Consider the following 18,245-nt stretch of genomic DNA (forward strand, 5'->3'; position numbering starts at 1 on the left):
TTAGATTTAATATTTCTGGGGACGTGACACTGGCAAAGAGATGTTGCAGGTATTCAAGTTCTGTGCGTCATATTGTATACAAGTATTAATCTATGACTGTGTTATTGTAGCTGTGTGTGAGCATTATTACCAGCTATCAACATCACAGACTTCACAGAAAAGCTTTTCCTGAATCTTGTCTTTCATCAACTTATCAGTCTCACAGAAACTTAGCACTTTGTTCAATATGTTGTATTACCCGTACAGGCTGCGTGTGTGCCAGTAATGCTAAGTAATGGCTGGGAGCTACCCTTCTCAGAGATCATCGACTGGAATACCGCAGCTGTGATGGGGGATGAAAGGCTGCTGCTACAGGTAAAATTTACCACCGGCATGAACAAATTAATTTTGTATGTAGATTATGTTATCATCTTTAAATCACCATTGCTGCATTGTTTTATAAAAATATGAAGTCATTTAGCTTATAGCCACATTTGATTGGATTTGACTGTGGTTTGTGGGTTTGGGCCAGTGTCTTACCGTCCAAGTGTATCAAATTTCCTATATATGACAGCTGAGACTCACCCTCACTGTGGTTGTGCTCTATAGATTGAAAGACCATATCTCTGTGATTCTGTGAGACTACAAATCTCTGTTTTTGTGTCTATCTGTGATAAATATGTTAACATTTGTTAACCTCTGTCCCAGATCCCCTCGACTGTGCGCTCCATCCACCAAGATAAGATCCTATCCCTGAGACAGCAGACTCAGTTCCTCTGGGAGGCATACTTCAGCTCTGTGGAGAAGATAGTACTGACCACGCTGGAGGTACAAACACACAAATTCATTCACACAATACAGTGCATGTAGATGTTTTAGACATCCTGGGTGTTCAGAGGGCTTAGGTGCTGTCAGTGCTCTAGTATTTTTCCTAAATTTGTGGAAGAGTAAAGCTCAGAGGGAAGGAGTTTGGGTATTGTCTCACAGGAAGATTTTATTTTTCAATAAAAAAAGACCATTTCACAGTTGTTTCTTCATATTTATGTGAGTTTTCCTTTTATTCATATAAAGTGCATTGATTTTCCCTTGTGTATGAAATGTGATATGTGAATAGACTCGTCTTATTAGTATTATGGCATATCAGTGTGCAAAAAACCTTGAGCAGTTTATAAAAAAACACTTATAAGCAGAACTTGCTTAAAATGTCCACTGGGGACCAAATGCATCCATTAGATCTGGGAAAATATCTTTTAGTTAGTTTAATTTTACATTAATTTGTCTTAGCTGGTTCTCAAAGTGTCTTGGGTACTGTGATGATGCCTTATGATGTCTTCCTTGTGAAAAAAAACCTTGGCTGTATTTGATTTTTTTTTTTATTTTAAATATAATTTAAGTATAGGAATTGTGATTTATATTATTACCCCTTGGGAATGCAGTCAATCCTCCTAAGTCTCTATGGATTTTCTTCTGTATAAATCTTGAAGTTGTTGCAATGTGGTCATAATTCTTCTTGACTTTGTGATGAGAAGTGCGCAACAGCAGACATAATACCAAGTATCAAACTGTCCCAGACAAGATGGTAAAATAAGAGGGATGATATGTTTCGTTAAACACTGCTGTCATGTTTTTGAGGCTGTTTCTTGGTCTGGGCTGACTATCAATCATATCAGTAGTTTGCTCCTGTCAGAGTCTATATATCTGTATTCTTCCTGGTGAGTTGCAGCCTATCATACTCCTCTTGAGCTAGAATTACAAACAAGCTGAGATGAGAGTGAGGAGGGTTGCAGAAGGAGAAAATGATAAGGCAGCAGAACTGAAAAAGGCAGGAGGTCTAAAGCCAGGCTGAGAGTAAAACAACATTATTTACTATATGCCAAGTCATGCTCATGCTCATGTCATGCATAAGCAATTGCTCATCCTCACATTCACCAGCCACAGTTAGTATATTATCTTGATTTGGCAAAATAGCAAAATTACAGTTGAGCCTTTTCCCAAATGGCTAAGAGAGTGCATCATCATCAACTTATTAACCCTGACTCAGATATATCGTCTTTTTGTTTTGCCTTCTGGATGGAAAATGCAGATTTTTAGTTGTGTTAAGCTTACACAGTATTATGTTTTTTGCATGTTACTGTATACATAAATACACAGATGATACCGCTTTGACTGCTGTCGTCGTTAATCTTCTTGTGGTTGCTGGTACATATGAAAAGAAAATATGTGGAAACCTGTAATATAAGCTTCAACTCAAATATATCAGCTTTCTGCATTACTTCTCCTGGTGAGTACTGCGGTCTTTAGGTCTGTTCAATCGAAGCCACATTGCTGGCCGATGGCTGAATTTAACACCCTTGGTTGCTATCCCTAGATAATCTTGCAGAGACCTTGCCCTGAGAGATGGGAAGTCAGGGAGCTAGAAGGCAGGGCTGGGATCTTTCTGTCAACAGGGTAAAGTTTCTCCCTCGAGAGGTTGATCTTCGATCTGTTTACACTCTCAGTATCTTAACCCTGGTAAGACGTATTGCAGACCAGTTAGAGGTCAGTGTTTTGGCTTCAAATGTACTCTATTTGTGTTCTACTTTTAACGAGGGATTCTAGATATTTTGGTGTAAACAAGGTGGCATTACACCTCAATATGTTTGTTAGCTTTATACCTAAAGTAAGTGTACAAGGTTTTTCTACCCTGCCTTCATCGTAGCTCCAGAGAATGCTTAATATTTTATTAAGGTATCCTCTCACAGTATAAGACTCTTCTGCAGGGAGAGGAACAGTTGATGCTGCGAGCCTGCAAAGCAGAGTGAAACATTGCATGTGATATCTGGGTAAACTAATGAACCTGACTTAACTTACGATGTAAATTTGGTTTAGGATTATGAAGCAGAGGCCAACTGTTGTTATTTTGTTAAACAATGAATGCATGTCACCCATGTATCTCTTGTGTGATTTGTGACATATCCCAGCTGCATTAGTCAAATGGAAGAAACTGAGTGGCCACTTGAAAAATGAAAAACTAATTAGCATAAGCCCTTAATGTTTGATGGAACAGGTTGGGTTTTATGCAAATGTTTTGGTTGTAAAATGTAAGCTGATTAAACTTAATAGCTGTGTGTGTTTTTAGGTAGTGTTTTCCCCAGTTTCTTGGAGATGAGAGACCGAAGGTGATTTTAATAAGCTAAGCCATGCCAGAGTAATTTCATGTAAGGCATAATTGTCAGTAGTAAAGCATGGTTTATTCCTCTACATGCACCCTTCACATTCACTGGCACATGACAGAAAAGCTTTTGGTTTTAATGTTACTAAAGATTGTTATGAATCACATTTTCAGCTCATAAAGCTCTCAGAGCTGATTATGCTTGCATAGCCTGATCTATTCCCCACATTTCCTTGGCATTGTAAAAGTGTGTACATAGGTTTTGTACCCTCCATGGTTGTTATAGGGTGAAAGTTATCTGGGTTGTTTGGGGAGTTCTTGGGTGGTGTTGAGACAGTGCATTTGCAAAATAGTGTTGGAAGAAAGCTTGATTTGGTGGAACATGCACATGAAGAAGTATGTATTGGTGTTAAAATGACAAAGTCCCTACAAAAGAAAACAGCACATTAAATGCATCTTTGTCAAAACTTGCCTTTTTCAGGGTGTAGTCACAGCTTGGAAGTTGTTGGTCTTTCATGTAACAAGGGGGGCTTGCAAAGTGATAACTTCACAGACAACAGAAGGAAGGAAAATGACAGTCCTGCCTCTACACAGTGGAAACATTCAGCCTTACTGCAGCAGACTACCTTCGAGGCGAGCCAGACTAGTCTGCAGGCAAAATTACCGTATATGATGAGTTTCAGAGACTAGTAGAAAGCTGAGTTCTACTTTTTTTCTTTCACATGCTCTAACTTCATTGACAGTAATAGTTTCAATTGAGCAAATGAAACACAATCTGAACACATAGTATTGGATGCACATATAAGAACATGAGGCGATAATATTGAGCTCAAGTGGAGTAGTGATCACAGAACCAAAATAGACCGTCTGACCTGTTTTGTTCTTGATTTTACAATTTCCAGACCATCTGTATATGTTGCACTTAAACACAACTACCACAGTTAGTAAACAGTGATATTTTTAGTGTCTTATGCTTTATTAATCACAGTTACACTACAGAGAGACAGGAAAGGTAGGGCAGAGTGAGAGGGCAGGACATGCAGCAGAGGGAACCCGGTCTAGCAGATGAGCCACCGGGGTGCCTCAGGACATGGTGGATCTTAACAATATATAGTTGCTGTATGACCTCTGTGATCTTTATCTTTTACTTTTGAGCCAGACAGGAATATTTTAATGATTAATTAGCAACGTCACGTAAAGCAAACATTTCTATCGCCTTGCCTCCTGTGTTTGTGCAGATCATCCAGGATCGGGTACTGCAGCACACCTCAAGGAGTTACCTTATGTGGAACAGTCTGCCTGGAGGTCTTTTCACCCTGCCTCAGTACTCCACATCCCTGGGAGACTTCCCCTTCTACTACGCTAAGCTGGGTCAGTTAATAATCCATGCACACAGCATATACATGCACTGTATGCAGATGTGTACTGACACTGACTGTAAAGGAATTAATGCCGCACCTCTAGGTGAGATTAGATTGATGTTCATTTGTGGTACCGCATAGGAACAGCTGGTGTGTGACAGCTGTTGAATACCAGTGGTTACATATGAATCACTGCCATTGCCACAAATTATGCAATATATATTTATTAATTCATGATTTGTCACAGAGAAGCTCACCAATTAGATCTGCCACGTTGCCATGTTGTATTTGTGCTTGGTTAATTGGCTGATAGGCAGCAAGTTGTTGACACAGGGATTTGGTTAACTGGCACCTTTTCCTTAACAAGCCTAATTAGACCTGTTCACTGGCACTCTATGCCAAGTAAACACAGCTTGAAGTAAACAAGCACAAACTAAGAAGTGCTCACAGCTGTCAAAGAGGCTGCACTTAAGATAATTTTTGGCAATTCTATGACATGCTTAGCAGTTGCATTCAGTTCTGTAACTGAGGTAGTGAGGAGATTTGACAGCAATTGGATTCTTTACTAAATAAATAAATTTCACTCTACAAAACAAAATATGTCATTACACTATAACCCTTTGATATGTATGTGATAACACTATCCAGTAATTCAGTGTTTAATTCTTCTTACTCAGAATTGTTTGATTCTTTTCTTATTGTTGCTTTTCCCTGAATTTTTTTTTCCAGGTATAAAACCATACCCAAAATTTACAGGTATTATTCATGTAGTGACTCCACTAGTGTCACAGTCTCAGCCAGTCATGAAGCTGCTTCTGGCTGTGGCCAAGTCCCAGTACTGTGCTCAGGTAATTCACAACACCACGTTACCTACTTCACACAACCCTGCTCAGATTCACCTGATCTGTAAAGGATACTGTTTGATCTGGTCTGGGTCAATGTTCCGTGGTACTGTATTAAAATTATGAAGCTGATTTACATAACATCACACCTTACCCTGTGTTGTCTGATGTAAGAAGGCAAGCAATGACAGCAAAGCTGCTTTTTCATGGGAAGAAAGTGTATTGAAAATAGATCTACAGTAGCGTATCAGTACTAAATATGAACTGAAACGGGGCCTAAAATATTGTGAGTATATTACATAATTATCTATGTATTTCTTTTTCATTAGGCGCATTTAATCAACAAACTTCACTGTGCAAAAGTGAAGCCTCATTTTCAGAGCAATAAACGTACGGCTCGCAGGCATATGCGATGGACCATCACATAGTGGTGTATTGTGGTCTATCCCAGATGCCTCAGAGCTCAAAGTCAACAGAACTTTTGGCCACTGTTACCATAAGTCTTCTTTTCGCACAGTGAAGTTTTTATTGGTATTGCGGCTCTTGAGTACATATTGCCCGTATGGTTGTTTCACTTATACAAAAATTACAGTCCTGCCTAGGCTTGCATCCTTTACATGCAGGAATTCCTTACAGTAGAGGGAGAAATATCCAAATCCTTTCTTTTCTTGAGGAGCAATGTTAAATTTTAAATGATGCTCTCACATATCTATGGGTAAATTATCGATCTTTTGCTTATCTTTGGTCTTGAACGACTAGACCTTTCGTGTATGTTGCTTTGCACCAAATCTGGATTAAAATCATCTGCTGACATCAGCTGTTTCAAATCACATCATAATTCAAAGAATCAAAGCATTACTTGTCCTAAATTGCCCCTGTCCCTTGGTATAGAATATGTTGCAGGCTTGAATGTCAATATTGGATGTGTAGTTGACCTGATAAAACATTACATTTATTGTCGAAAATAATCTGAAGTAAACGGAACAAACTGAATTGATGTAAATTTGAAAATCACTGCTTTCTGTTCAACTGAAGTTTCAACAGAATGATGACTAACCTTTGCTCACTGTGCTATACGTAGGTGATAGTTCTGTGGAACTGTGACAAGCCTCTTCCTGCCAAACATCGCTGGCCTGCCACTGCTGTTCCTGTCATTGTTATAGAAGGAGAAAGCAAGGTAAAAAATTTAGCCTTGTTCTCTTCTCATTAGATGATGGACTGCAGACCTTTCACATTTTCCACTGTGAAACTCTTACTTTTCAGTTCAAGATCTACATTTAAAAAGCCTGTTTCTTTGTAAAGAAAATGAAAATAATGATTGCACAATCTGAAGTGAACTGAAACTCTTCACTAAGTGGCAATTAAAGATGTTTGTTCTGCCAGTTTAGAATAAAGAAAATGATTAAAAATGACTTCATGGTAGAGCAACTCGACCGCAGTTGCATATGTTGTTCCAAAGGTGGATCACTGCCATCAGCAGGATCTGTCATGAGATTTTTACTTTGAAACTGATTGAAAACACCTTTGCCCAAACTCTGTGTGCCCAGACTGCAGGCTGAGTTCATGATAGTGCTGACAAGACCATTGATGTTAGGTTTAGAAGCCTGGCATTTAAGTTAGTGTGCACACATTTCTAAATTTAGAGGCACCCTTATTAGAACTTTTTATCTGGAGTTATTTGCATAGATAGATGCAAAACATGGAGGCTGCAGGGCTCATCAGGAAGTTAAAACCACTGCACAGCTTGGAGAATTCTATCCCCGGCTTTACTCATCAGTAAAATGCTGTGTTTCTGCTGTCACTGGTGTTGTGTCAGCTTGTACATTTGGCTGACTGTGCTGTTAACATAGCAAGAAGAAAAGGCTTAACAGCACAAACAGACACGAAGAGACTGGTAGCGCCGCTTGTCAGGCAGATACACCTCGCTGTGCTCATATGGCTTCTGTTTATACACTGATTTCTGATGTAGAGCTGCACAGTTAAACACTCTCCTCCCTTTTAGCACCCAGTCATATTTTACTGTCATGTCTGTGTTTTGCAAATTCTACCAGGTGATAAGCAGCCGCTTTCTGCCCTATGACACCATCCCAACTGACGCTGTACTCAGTCTGGATGAGGACACCGTGCTCTCCACCACAGAGGTTAGACCACTTTAACAAACACAATTATTTTTAACATTATGTTTGTTCCAGAATGAGGTGCTCTTGATTTCTTTGCCCCCGGTTGCTTCATTTGATCTGTCATTGTTCGTCCTTCATCTCGATCCAGGTGGACTTTGCATTCACCGTGTGGCAGAGTTTCCCAGATCGCATTGTCGGCTACCCAGCCCGAAGCCACTTCTGGGACAGCAACAAGGAGCGTTGGGGTTACACTTCCAAATGGACCAACGACTACTCCATGGTGCTGACGGGGGCTGCCATCTATCACAAGTACTGCTCTTTATGTTATTTCCGTATACTCTGTAATCCCCCCTCCATTTAAACCCTATTGGAATAGTAATAAGAAATAATAATAGTAATTCCATATTTACTACCGTATTATATTACTGTTATAAATAATGTTCGATCAACACTTCTGCTTCTCATCCCTCTGTTAGATACTACCACTACTTGTACACCACCTACCTTCCAGCCAGTCTGAAGTCCATGGTTGACCAAATGTCAAATTGTGAGGACATTCTGATGAATTTCCTGGTGTCTTCAGTCTCAAAGCTGCCACCCATCAAAGTTACCCAGAAAAAACAATATAAGGAGACTATGATGGGACAGGTGAGGTGGAACATTTAGGCAGAAAAGCTAGTTCTGCCCCTTTAAATCTCTCACTAATGATCATCAACCTGTAAAATGTTGCAATATTAAGAGTATGTTGCACATCTGGGTACTTATATTTATCAAATTTTTTCAAGTTCACATAGGAAGAAATATAGCTTGTTTCATTTGGTTGCTTGCAAACACTGAATGGTTGCTAGCATCACTTGTGGCTATTTCTTAGGATGGAATACCATAAAGTTAATAGACTTCACTGGACATAATGTTAATATAAAACTAGATAACATCATCCTGTCTGTAAATATTATGTCTACTTGTCATATCAGATGTTTGTTCATTGTCAGTGGAGTTGAAAATGACTAATAAGTCCTTTGATCCCATGTTACTAATCAACCATATTTCTGTCATAGAGAAGTGAAGAAATCAGAACATATTCACATTTAAGAGGCTGGAAACAGCTGGACTTTTGTCCTTCTCTTTGTCCTGCTGCCTTTACTAATCCCCCCACCCACCTCTGTCTCTCTATCCCCTCCAGAGCTCCCGGGCGTCCCGCTGGGCCGACCCAGACCATTTTGCCCAACGTCAGACCTGCATGAACAAATTTGCCAGCTGGTTTGGCACAATGCCTCTGGTCCACTCTCAGATGAGGCTGGACCCAGTTCTTTTCAAAGACCAGGTGTCCATACTGCGGAAGAAGTACAGGGACATCGAGAGGCTATAACCCTCCAGAGCCCCCCCACTCTCTGGACATGACAAGTAAAAAAAAAGAGTGAGGGGGCGGACCGGTACAGAAACGCAGAGCCTTTCCGCGATCGAGTGGAGGGATCAGTGGAGAAACTAAATGGATGGAGTGCATGAGGAGAGGAGGACGATAAACTAGAACAGATGTGGAGGATTCTGTATGTGTTGATTTTATTTGTTGGCGCCCATTGTTTGTCCTCCATGTCTCCTTTTTACCCCTCCTAGGATCTCCTGTGTGTACTGGAGTATAGTTGAGCTCCCTGTACGCTCCACCATATACACTATCCCCTACTGAAGGACACCAGAGGACCTGACTGAAGGTTCGACTTTGAACAACAGTGGTCAAAGTCTTGGAGTTGGATATCATCACTCGCTGCTTCAGCGTCCACACGGTGGAAAACCACTCAACTCTAAGCCGCTGAAATACACTCTGCTCTGTACTCTATGCACAGGTTCATGAAAGTTTTTGCTGACAGAATATTATTGGTAATTATGACTGAAGAGGATAACACTATTTTGGACACAATTAGCTATTTTTTTTTTATATACAGTGAATGGCCAGCACTACTCTCTCTGTATCGTCATAATTAAATCCAGTACCAGGGTGGGTGAAGAGAGAATGACTACCCTTCAGCCACAGAACTGAATAATGATCGTTGATCTGATATTCACAGTGCCTCAAGTTTATCTAACGGCGTTGGGATGTGGGAGTCTAAGAAAAAAAAAAGACATGGTGCAGAACAAGCACCATGATCTTGCTGCTTTCAATTTTGCATTTTGTTTTAGTTTTTTTTATGTTGGTTTTTTTTTTTTTTTTTTTTTTTTAAATAATTGATGGAATTTTGGATCCCATTGTAGATTCTTCAGGTCAGCATTCACATTTTTCCTCTTACTGAATATAATTGGATTCAGATGAACAAGCAAAATTTAAATGATATACAATTTTTTTCATGCGGTCTGGAATCTATCTTGCACAGCTTTGCCAGATTCCACTAAATTTGTCTCTGGGACCAGATTTCCAAAGACGCTGAATGCAAGTCCAGAGCAAAATCTGTGGATGAGGACTCTTTGTTTTTCCCTACTTATCATACATAACTTTTGTGCAACAACAAATCTTCTTTTCTTGTACTATTAACAAAAGAATGCATAACAAGCCAGAACCATTACTTGAATATGCGCTGGCCTGAAGAACAATAAAGGATCATATGAGTGGCCTTGTTTAAGGGAGGCTGGGCTTGCCAGTTGTGATAACCAATGTTCTGTCTGAAACACAAGCCACTGTGAATGCGAAGGAAGGGATCTGTTTGGGCTTGGTTAGAAAGAGAAATGTATGAACACCCATTATCTGTGTGTCATAGACCCAATTTCATTTTGTCCAGTGACAGGTTTGGCAGTAGCCAAGGCTGACAAGCACTTGACACAGGCTAATACATTTTTCATCTAGGAGTATCGGACAGTGCCTCGGGAGACTCGAACATCATGACAAATAAGAGTTGGCATCATGCTAAGTATACTGTTGTATTTTCCCTCGTATTGTGAACAAATATGACCAGATCAATGGGAACCAAGCTTTTGCGGTGCTGTTGAAAAGGCTCAGGGAAAGAAATAGGTACATGTGCACTATTTAGTCATTCTTCTCATTTTCTGGTTTTCTGAACATCAATACATGCAATTGGAAGCCTCTCAGCTTCTAAACTATTTGCAGAACTCCAGGTTCTATCTCTAACAATCAGAAATCCAAACAGCTATTCAGAGATGCTTACACTGACAATGTCTTATTGTGCTTGGGCGAAAGATTGATCTCATTGATCTGAAATGGAAAACCAGGATGTTGTGAAGTGTGCTTTATGTCTTGGGATAGATAGTTGACTTAAAGATTAACTATATGATGCCAACTTTATTAGTTTCTGTATGATTGTCCTCTAAATTGAAGACACATATCAAACTTCTGCAACTCTGTCCATTGTCCGCCAAATGTCAGGGAATAATGAAATTGGGTTTTAAATGTTTGATAATGTTGAAAATCCAGCTCCGCTTTAATCCTGTCTCGACATGTCATATCAGATTATGTGAAAATGTGAACTTTAGCCTATTTAAGATTCAGAATTTGCACCCGTGTATTTAAATCACTGTGCATCATCAAATTAATGTTTTACAACACTAACCACGTCTGCCCTGACACCTCATTTGGCAGCTGTAGCTTCAATGTTGTGGGAGAAATGTTTAGTGACCACTTGGGTTAAGCTTCACAGTCCTGCACCCTTCACCCCAATATGTGCCAATAGTTCAACTGTTTTATATTCATAATGTTTAATTGCTAATGTGAGGAACACCGCACATTCCCATATTTATTCGGTTCATTTATGTTTATTCCTGTTTTGTAAGAAAGTCGAATGTGTGAAAAAGAGAGGGGAAAAGGAAGGACAGTATGTGTCAGAGGCGAGCGCTGCATTTAAATTTTTTTTCCCCACTTTTGAGAATGTGCTATCAGCTGGACAGCACCTAAACAATCCTAGTGTTACTAAAGACAGTGCTATAAAGATGGTTGAATATGGTCGTGAACAGAATCACATTTGCAAAATGAACTTGGTGCAATATTTCAGATGACATTTTCTCTATCTTTTTCTTTTCTCTTCTCTTGTGTTGTTGTTTCAGAGGGCAGGGGTTTATATATTGATGTGCCTTCAGAAGAAATACATGAGTTTTTTTGCCCATCTTGTGCAAGAACGGGGTTCCTGTTTTAATGTCATATTCGGTTGTCTTCTGTTTTCTTTTATCAGTATCCGATACTGGCTCCGTAAGTTATACTGTTTTAACACTGGAAAGCTACGAGGACTTATCACACATCTCTTCCTGACATTCCTGACTTTTTTTGTTGTAGAAACATTTTTCAAAGTCTTGTTGGACACACACGGACACGTACTGCCTTGTATTATTATACTTGCGAGGGCCCAGTAGCCCACTCTTTCTGGCTGTCACAAGTATAATAGTACATGAAATGCACATACAATTCTCACAAACACACACAGTATTTATCAGACAGGATTGTGTCTCAACTAAATCTCTGCCTGCATCCTTCAGTCTCTTCTGTAACTGCAGACTTAATTTTATAGAGATTAAAATGGAAAGATAGAGGAAAAATCACAGTTTTGTAAAAGGATTTTATAAAGACAAAACAAAAAAAATCAACATCAACAAATAAAACCTTTGATATAAACTGTCTGCGTTTTTTTATTGACTGATTATATTTCTTGACCTGCTTTCATTCCTAGGACACCTGAAAGTCTTTGAAACAAAAACCTACAGTTTGCTGCAGCAGCTATACTTGCCTAGATACATATGCAATTCTCCAATGTCAACTAATCACCCCTACTTTTTCCTGACCTGCCGGCAACCCATTTTCAGGCTTCCCAAACGTATTTTGCTTGTTTATACTCTGCGCCCACTGAGGGAGAGCCAAACTAAATAATACCTTTCGCTTCCTTCTGTGCATGTGTGAACCTAAAACCATGCCAAGAAACTGCAGTGTTTACATAAATCTGTGTCAGGATGATTGGTTTAGACACGCCGCATAAATAACAGCATCTATCCAGGATGATCCCTTGGTGCATGAGAGCTGCCAACTCAGCTGGAGCAGCAGCTACAGGAGAGACTGTTACCCCCAAAACATACACGAAGACATCAAACTGAACTAACAGCAAAGAGATGCGCAATATGGAAGAGCTGGACTACTGCCTTCACAGGATAATCTAGTGTCATGCCAAAAAGGAAAACCATTTGGCCAGTTGTCTACCTTTACACTGTACGGTTTATGGAGCAAATCAAGGGGAAAAAAACCTGCAAAAGACAGATGTGATGACGCTTTTGTTGCACGGAGAAAATGGGGATAACTGATTTTCATGCGTGAAAGGGGAAGCCATACAAAAATGATTGTAAGCAGTTTTTTTTCCATGGTGATGCACACTCTGGAAAGCCTGTCCAGTGCCAAAACTGCTTCTTTGATTTAGCAGGATGTTAATCAGTTCAGTGTCTCTTAATCCTGTTGATAAGATTTGGATCTGCAGTGAAGATGATGGATCTCTCAGCATGCAAGCACTCAGGGCTCTCTTCCACTGGTAGATGAACTGTTTATTACTCGAGGGCCAATCTGACAAACGCCCTTCGCTTCCTATCATTTCTATCAGATTTTACATCAGACATCACAGAAGCGTGCAAATCTTGATATGAAAACTGAATTTTTATGCAGCTCTGGGTCTCACAAGCAATTCCAAAGTCACATCTCGATGTTATCTGTCTGTTTTAACCATCATAGACCTAAACAGCTACCAGTAACCAAAAGAGTCTACTGATCTAAAATGTTACATAACTTCTGACCTGCTAATCCTATCAATACATTGAAATAATTCAGGTAAAATGCAGGTTTTCAGCTTTTTATCTTCAGATATGATGCCCAGTAGTGGGTACTGCAACTCTGACTCACTAATAAAACCTAATTTGACAGGACAGTGGCAAGGCACATTTATTCGTATAACACAGGGTAATTCACAGTGTTTTATAAAAATGGAAGAGACAAGTTAAAAACACACAATTAAACATAAATAATAATCAATTAAGATAAAGTAAAAGAGAAGAGGGCAGATAGAACCCTTTCAGTTGTTCTGTGCACAGCTGAACAGAGCTGTTTTCAGCCTGGACTTAAACAGTATCAGAGTAGAGGTCTGTCTCACATCATCAGGAAGACTGTTCCACAGTATTAGCTGCATAGAACTGAAACACAGCTTCACTGTGTTTAGTCCTGCCTCTGGGCACCAGCAAAAGACCAGTCCCTGAGGTTTTCAGGGTCCAAGATGGTTTATATGAGACCAACATGTCAGAGATGTACTTTGGTGCTTGACCATGGAGAGACTTATAGACCAGCAGAGCTGTTTTAACCCATAAAGACCCAAACATCCACCGTCGACCAAAAACATCTACTGATCTAAACTGTTAATCCATTAATCCTATCAATACATGTAAATAATTGGTGGCAGTTTATCATCTTTTCCTGGTCGTCAGATATGACCCATTTGGACGTTCAGAGGCTCCGCTGTGAACATGGAAACACCATCATCTTCTTCGTCACCAGTAAAACCCATGGAGTTGGATCAATGACAGTGGATGGACACACTGGGTTTATGTTCAGTTAATGATAGATTGTACTGAAAAAGTCACCTTCAATTCTTGAAGTTTTCGTATAAGAACCTTTGACTTTACTTTGAGCTTTTATGAACATCTACATGACCAGTTAAACATAGGAAATAAGATGATTTTCACTGGAAAAAAATGTTAAATTCAGAGGATGATATTATAATAAATAGTGATAAATCACTAAGGAAAGGTTAAACAGAGAGAAAAATTCATTTGGGAACTGCCACAAAAGTCACAGTGGGTCCTTATGGGTTAAAGCAGGGGTGTCAAACTCCGGTCCTCGAGGGCTGGTATCCTGCATGTTTTAGATATTTCCCTCTTCCAGCCACACCTGGTTCAATTAATGATCAGCTCATCATCATGTTCTGCAGATGCCTGATAATGATGTAATGGCTTCCAGGTGTGATGGAAGAGGGAAACATCTAAAATATGCAGGATACCGGCCCTCGAGGATCTGAGTTTGACACCCCTGGGTTAAAGTCCATTCTCTGAGTGACAGGAAGCCAGAGCACAGACCTGAGCACAGGACTAACATGGTGATACTTCCTGGTTCTAGTCAGGACCCGGGCAGCAGCGCTCTGGATGTACTGCAGCTGTCTTACAGCTCGTTTAGAAAGTCCATTCAGAAGGCCATTACTGTCGTCTAACCTGATAGAGATAAATGTATGGATAAGTCTCTCTAAGTCTGATTTAGACAGTAAACCTTTGATTCTGATAATGTTTTTGAGATGGTAAAAGGCTGATGATGTTATTGATTTAATGTGGCTGCTAAAGTTTAGGTCTGTGCTTGTAGAAGCTTGTTTTTATTTTCATTTAATGATGTGTTTTTGTTGAAAAAGCCACTTTTTCTTCAGATCTTTCTGCTTTAATCAAATCTTTGAATTTACTCAGATTTTTTTTACATCTACATGATCAGAAATGAAGCCTTGGAAAATACCTCATGAATACCTGAAAATGTAAAATACAGAGGTTAATAATAACATAAACGTAGAATGTAGAAGAAAATTAATTTGCAACTCCCCACAAAATAGTTCAAGGTCTTCAAGTGTTAACTTTATTTTAAAATACCCAATGAAAAACACACTACATGTTTACACATTCTGGAAGGATGAGTGGCTGCTGACTTTTCAATCATTTTAAGAGAAATTACTGCTAATCATGAAGGTTAGAGTAACTTTCACATAGTCTGAACATTTCATTCCAGTAGTACTAATAATGACTGCTGCACTGTGCCTCATGGAAAAGCAGTTCTATTACAGAGGAATAAAAGTGGCTCCCTGTGGTGACATAATTGAATATATTAAGATTAGGCAAATTATAGCAGTATTAGGCAGAAACCGTTGATTTCACAGGATTAAAACAATATGTCAGTCTTCATTTAAACAAAAATTTGGTGGAATTTCCGCCCCAAAAGCGAAATATTATGGGACTGTGTTTGTGTCTACATATGAGAACATATATAAGAATCCAAAGCACAAGGTGTTTTATATCATACAGCTGTCGATAAAAAGATAAGATATGCCTTTATTAGTCCCACAAGGGGAAATTCTAAATAATATGTCACTGCATAGGCTTTATGATTCACACTCCTCACATAAAACAGGAGTATTGAAGTAGCTGCGTCCTCCAAGGTTGTTTAGTTCCATCTATCACACAATAACAGCTGACAGCAATCAGCTATCTGGATAAAATTATATTTGTAACAGATGGGGGCCCAAAACTGTGTCACCATGCAGATAGCTGTGCCACGTTGTATTAAAATGTGTCATACACTCATCTGTATGTTGTGTGATATAATATTCCCATAAATTAATGATGCAACATGTCGAAAATCTCATTAAGATTCCAAATTTAACACTTTTTGAATTCATTACTGTGTCTTTCTCTAGAAATATGATTAGAAAATTGGCCTCGATCAATGATTCACTAATCTCACAGAAAGCCTGTGCAGTGCTGAAATGTATTACTTAAATATAATATGACTGGAACTGTAGAAATTTTGGTATATGCCCGATGTGTCAATGAGGCATTACTTCTTTCCTGAAAAATAATAAGTTATTACCGCCTGCCATCGATCATCTGCCTGTCATGTGTTATGATGTATTAGTAGGCAGCTCCAGTGCCTTAACACTTACTTTGTCTTCCATCTGTATAGTCTCCACAGATAACCAACAATGCACTGAACTGTTTGATTAATTAGGCTCTTTCTCAAGCCATAATAATCAAAACTACATTTATCAACACTGTGTATGAATAGTACCTCGCATGTCTTCCCGCCCACCTTACAGTCAGTGACAGAGCTCCCTGCTGCTGACAAATCATAAATATGCTGAACTGGCAGCAGTGCTTCTGCAACAGATGCTCAACTATGAGACAAATCTGCTTCACTAAATACCAATTTTGCAACGTGATTGCAGATGAGTAGGTCTGTGTCAGATATTCCTCCTAATCTCTGTTTCAAATGCATTATTTCAGAATGGGATGTCTTGCTCTTTTTTCTGTTCTTATTTATCTAAATTTGATTTTGAGCTTGTCATACCAGGGGAAATGTGCAGCAGACTGCCTATTTTCTGTATTTCAGTAAATCGCTTGTAACTGGGGCCCACAGTTTCCAATCAGATGTACTGGATGCATCCTTTACCCCAACTCTTTCAAGTCAAGCAGTTTTTGACCTAAATGAGGGGGAAAATTCTGAGTGAAGCTACAAAAAAATATTTCATCCAACTGTATTTTACTAAAGGTGGCTGATTTGTGATACTGTATTTATGATTACTTTGTGCAATGTTTGGTGCATTTTTAATTTCTACAGTAGATCTACACTCAGGAAAACAAATGAGAACTTTAATTATTTTTATTGGGAGACACTACCTCCAAAACACAAAACTGATTCACTGTGTAGTTGAGAACAAAAACACCACTGGCACATGCATGTTTACTTACGCACTGACTGTGAAAAATTGCAAATTCACCTTTATGCACACACATTTTGGATGCTGAAATATTGCATATATACAATATATGCAATACGTGCACCTTAATGGGCTCATTGGCCAATCTGAATCACCCGTAGGTGTGAATGTGACAGTGACTGGTTGTTCTGTATATGTCAGCCCTGTCAAGCCCCAAATGTAATCTAGCCTGTAAAACAAAACTAAGATAATATTGAAAACTTAAATTAAATTAAATGAAATTAAGTTAACCCATAAAGACCCAGTGCTACTTTTGTGGTAGTCCCCAAATAAATGTCTCTCTAGATTTCACCTGTTTTTTAAGTGATTTATCACCATTTGTTATAATATTATCCTCTTTTTTTTCCCTATATTTAATTCACTGATCATGTAGATATTCATTAAAGCTCTGATTAAAGTTGAGGGTCATTATATCAGAAACATAGAATACTGAAGAAATACTGACTTTCTCAGCAAATATATTATTAACAGAACATAAAACAAGTCTTTCCATCCACTGTCATTGATCTAACTCCATGGGTTTTACTGATGAACCAATGTTGTTGAAGATGATGGTGTTTCCACTGTAACTAGTCTCTGAACAACCAAATGGGTCATATCCGATGACCATGAAAAGATGACAAACTGCATTTTGCACCAATTATTTACATGTATTGATAGACTTAGTGGATCATATAACTTATTTATGAATATGTATATACAGGGTGGGGAAGCAAAATGTACAATATTTTGAGGCAGGGATTGAAAGACAGTGTATGACCAATTAGTTTATTGAAAGTCATGAGAATTTATTTGCCACAAGAAAATTTATATGATAGAAAATGTTTTTATTCTATGTGTCCTCCTTCTTTCTCAATAATTGCCTTCACACACTTCCTGAAACTTGCGCAAGTGTTCCTCAAATATTGGGGTGACAACTTCTCCCATTCTTCTTTAATAGTATCTTCCAGACTTTCTCGTAATAGTTTTGCTCATAGTCATTCTCTTCTTTACATTATAAACAGTCTTTATGGACACTCCAACTATTTTTGAAATCTCTTTTGGTGTGACGAGTGCATTCAGCAAATCACACATTCTTTGACGTTTGCTTTCCTGATTACTCATATGGGCAAAAGTTTCTGAAAAGGTATGGATAATAGTGTTAGGTATGATTATGACAGCAATATATGTTTGGTTTCAAAATAATTGATGTAGTGCCTACTGAGAAAAAAACAACTAAATGTTCATTGTAAATTTTGCTTCCCCAC

General features: G+C 38.8%; 1 protein-coding gene across 1 annotated transcript in view; it reads left to right on the forward strand.

Annotated features, from left to right (window-relative positions):
- Positions 1–12,059, forward strand: part of LOC115436108 (exostosin-1a-like) — a 44,164-nt gene extending 32,105 nt beyond the window's left edge. Inside the window, exons 3-11 of the mRNA XM_030158846.1 lie at positions 247–354; positions 688–807; positions 4,369–4,501; positions 5,221–5,339; positions 6,415–6,510; positions 7,385–7,474; positions 7,602–7,762; positions 7,930–8,101; positions 8,637–12,059. Coding sequence (XP_030014706.1) covers positions 247–354; positions 688–807; positions 4,369–4,501; positions 5,221–5,339; positions 6,415–6,510; positions 7,385–7,474; positions 7,602–7,762; positions 7,930–8,101; positions 8,637–8,822 — 1,185 coding nt within the window. The 3' untranslated portion in view covers positions 8,823–12,059. The remainder of the gene's footprint in view (positions 1–246; positions 355–687; positions 808–4,368; positions 4,502–5,220; positions 5,340–6,414; positions 6,511–7,384; positions 7,475–7,601; positions 7,763–7,929; positions 8,102–8,636) is intronic.
- The last annotated feature ends 6,186 nt before the right edge of the window (positions 12,060–18,245 follow it).

Source organism: Sphaeramia orbicularis, chromosome 16 (assembly GCF_902148855.1).
Source record: "Sphaeramia orbicularis chromosome 16, fSphaOr1.1, whole genome shotgun sequence".
Lineage (NCBI taxonomy): Eukaryota > Metazoa > Chordata > Actinopteri > Kurtiformes > Apogonidae > Sphaeramia > Sphaeramia orbicularis.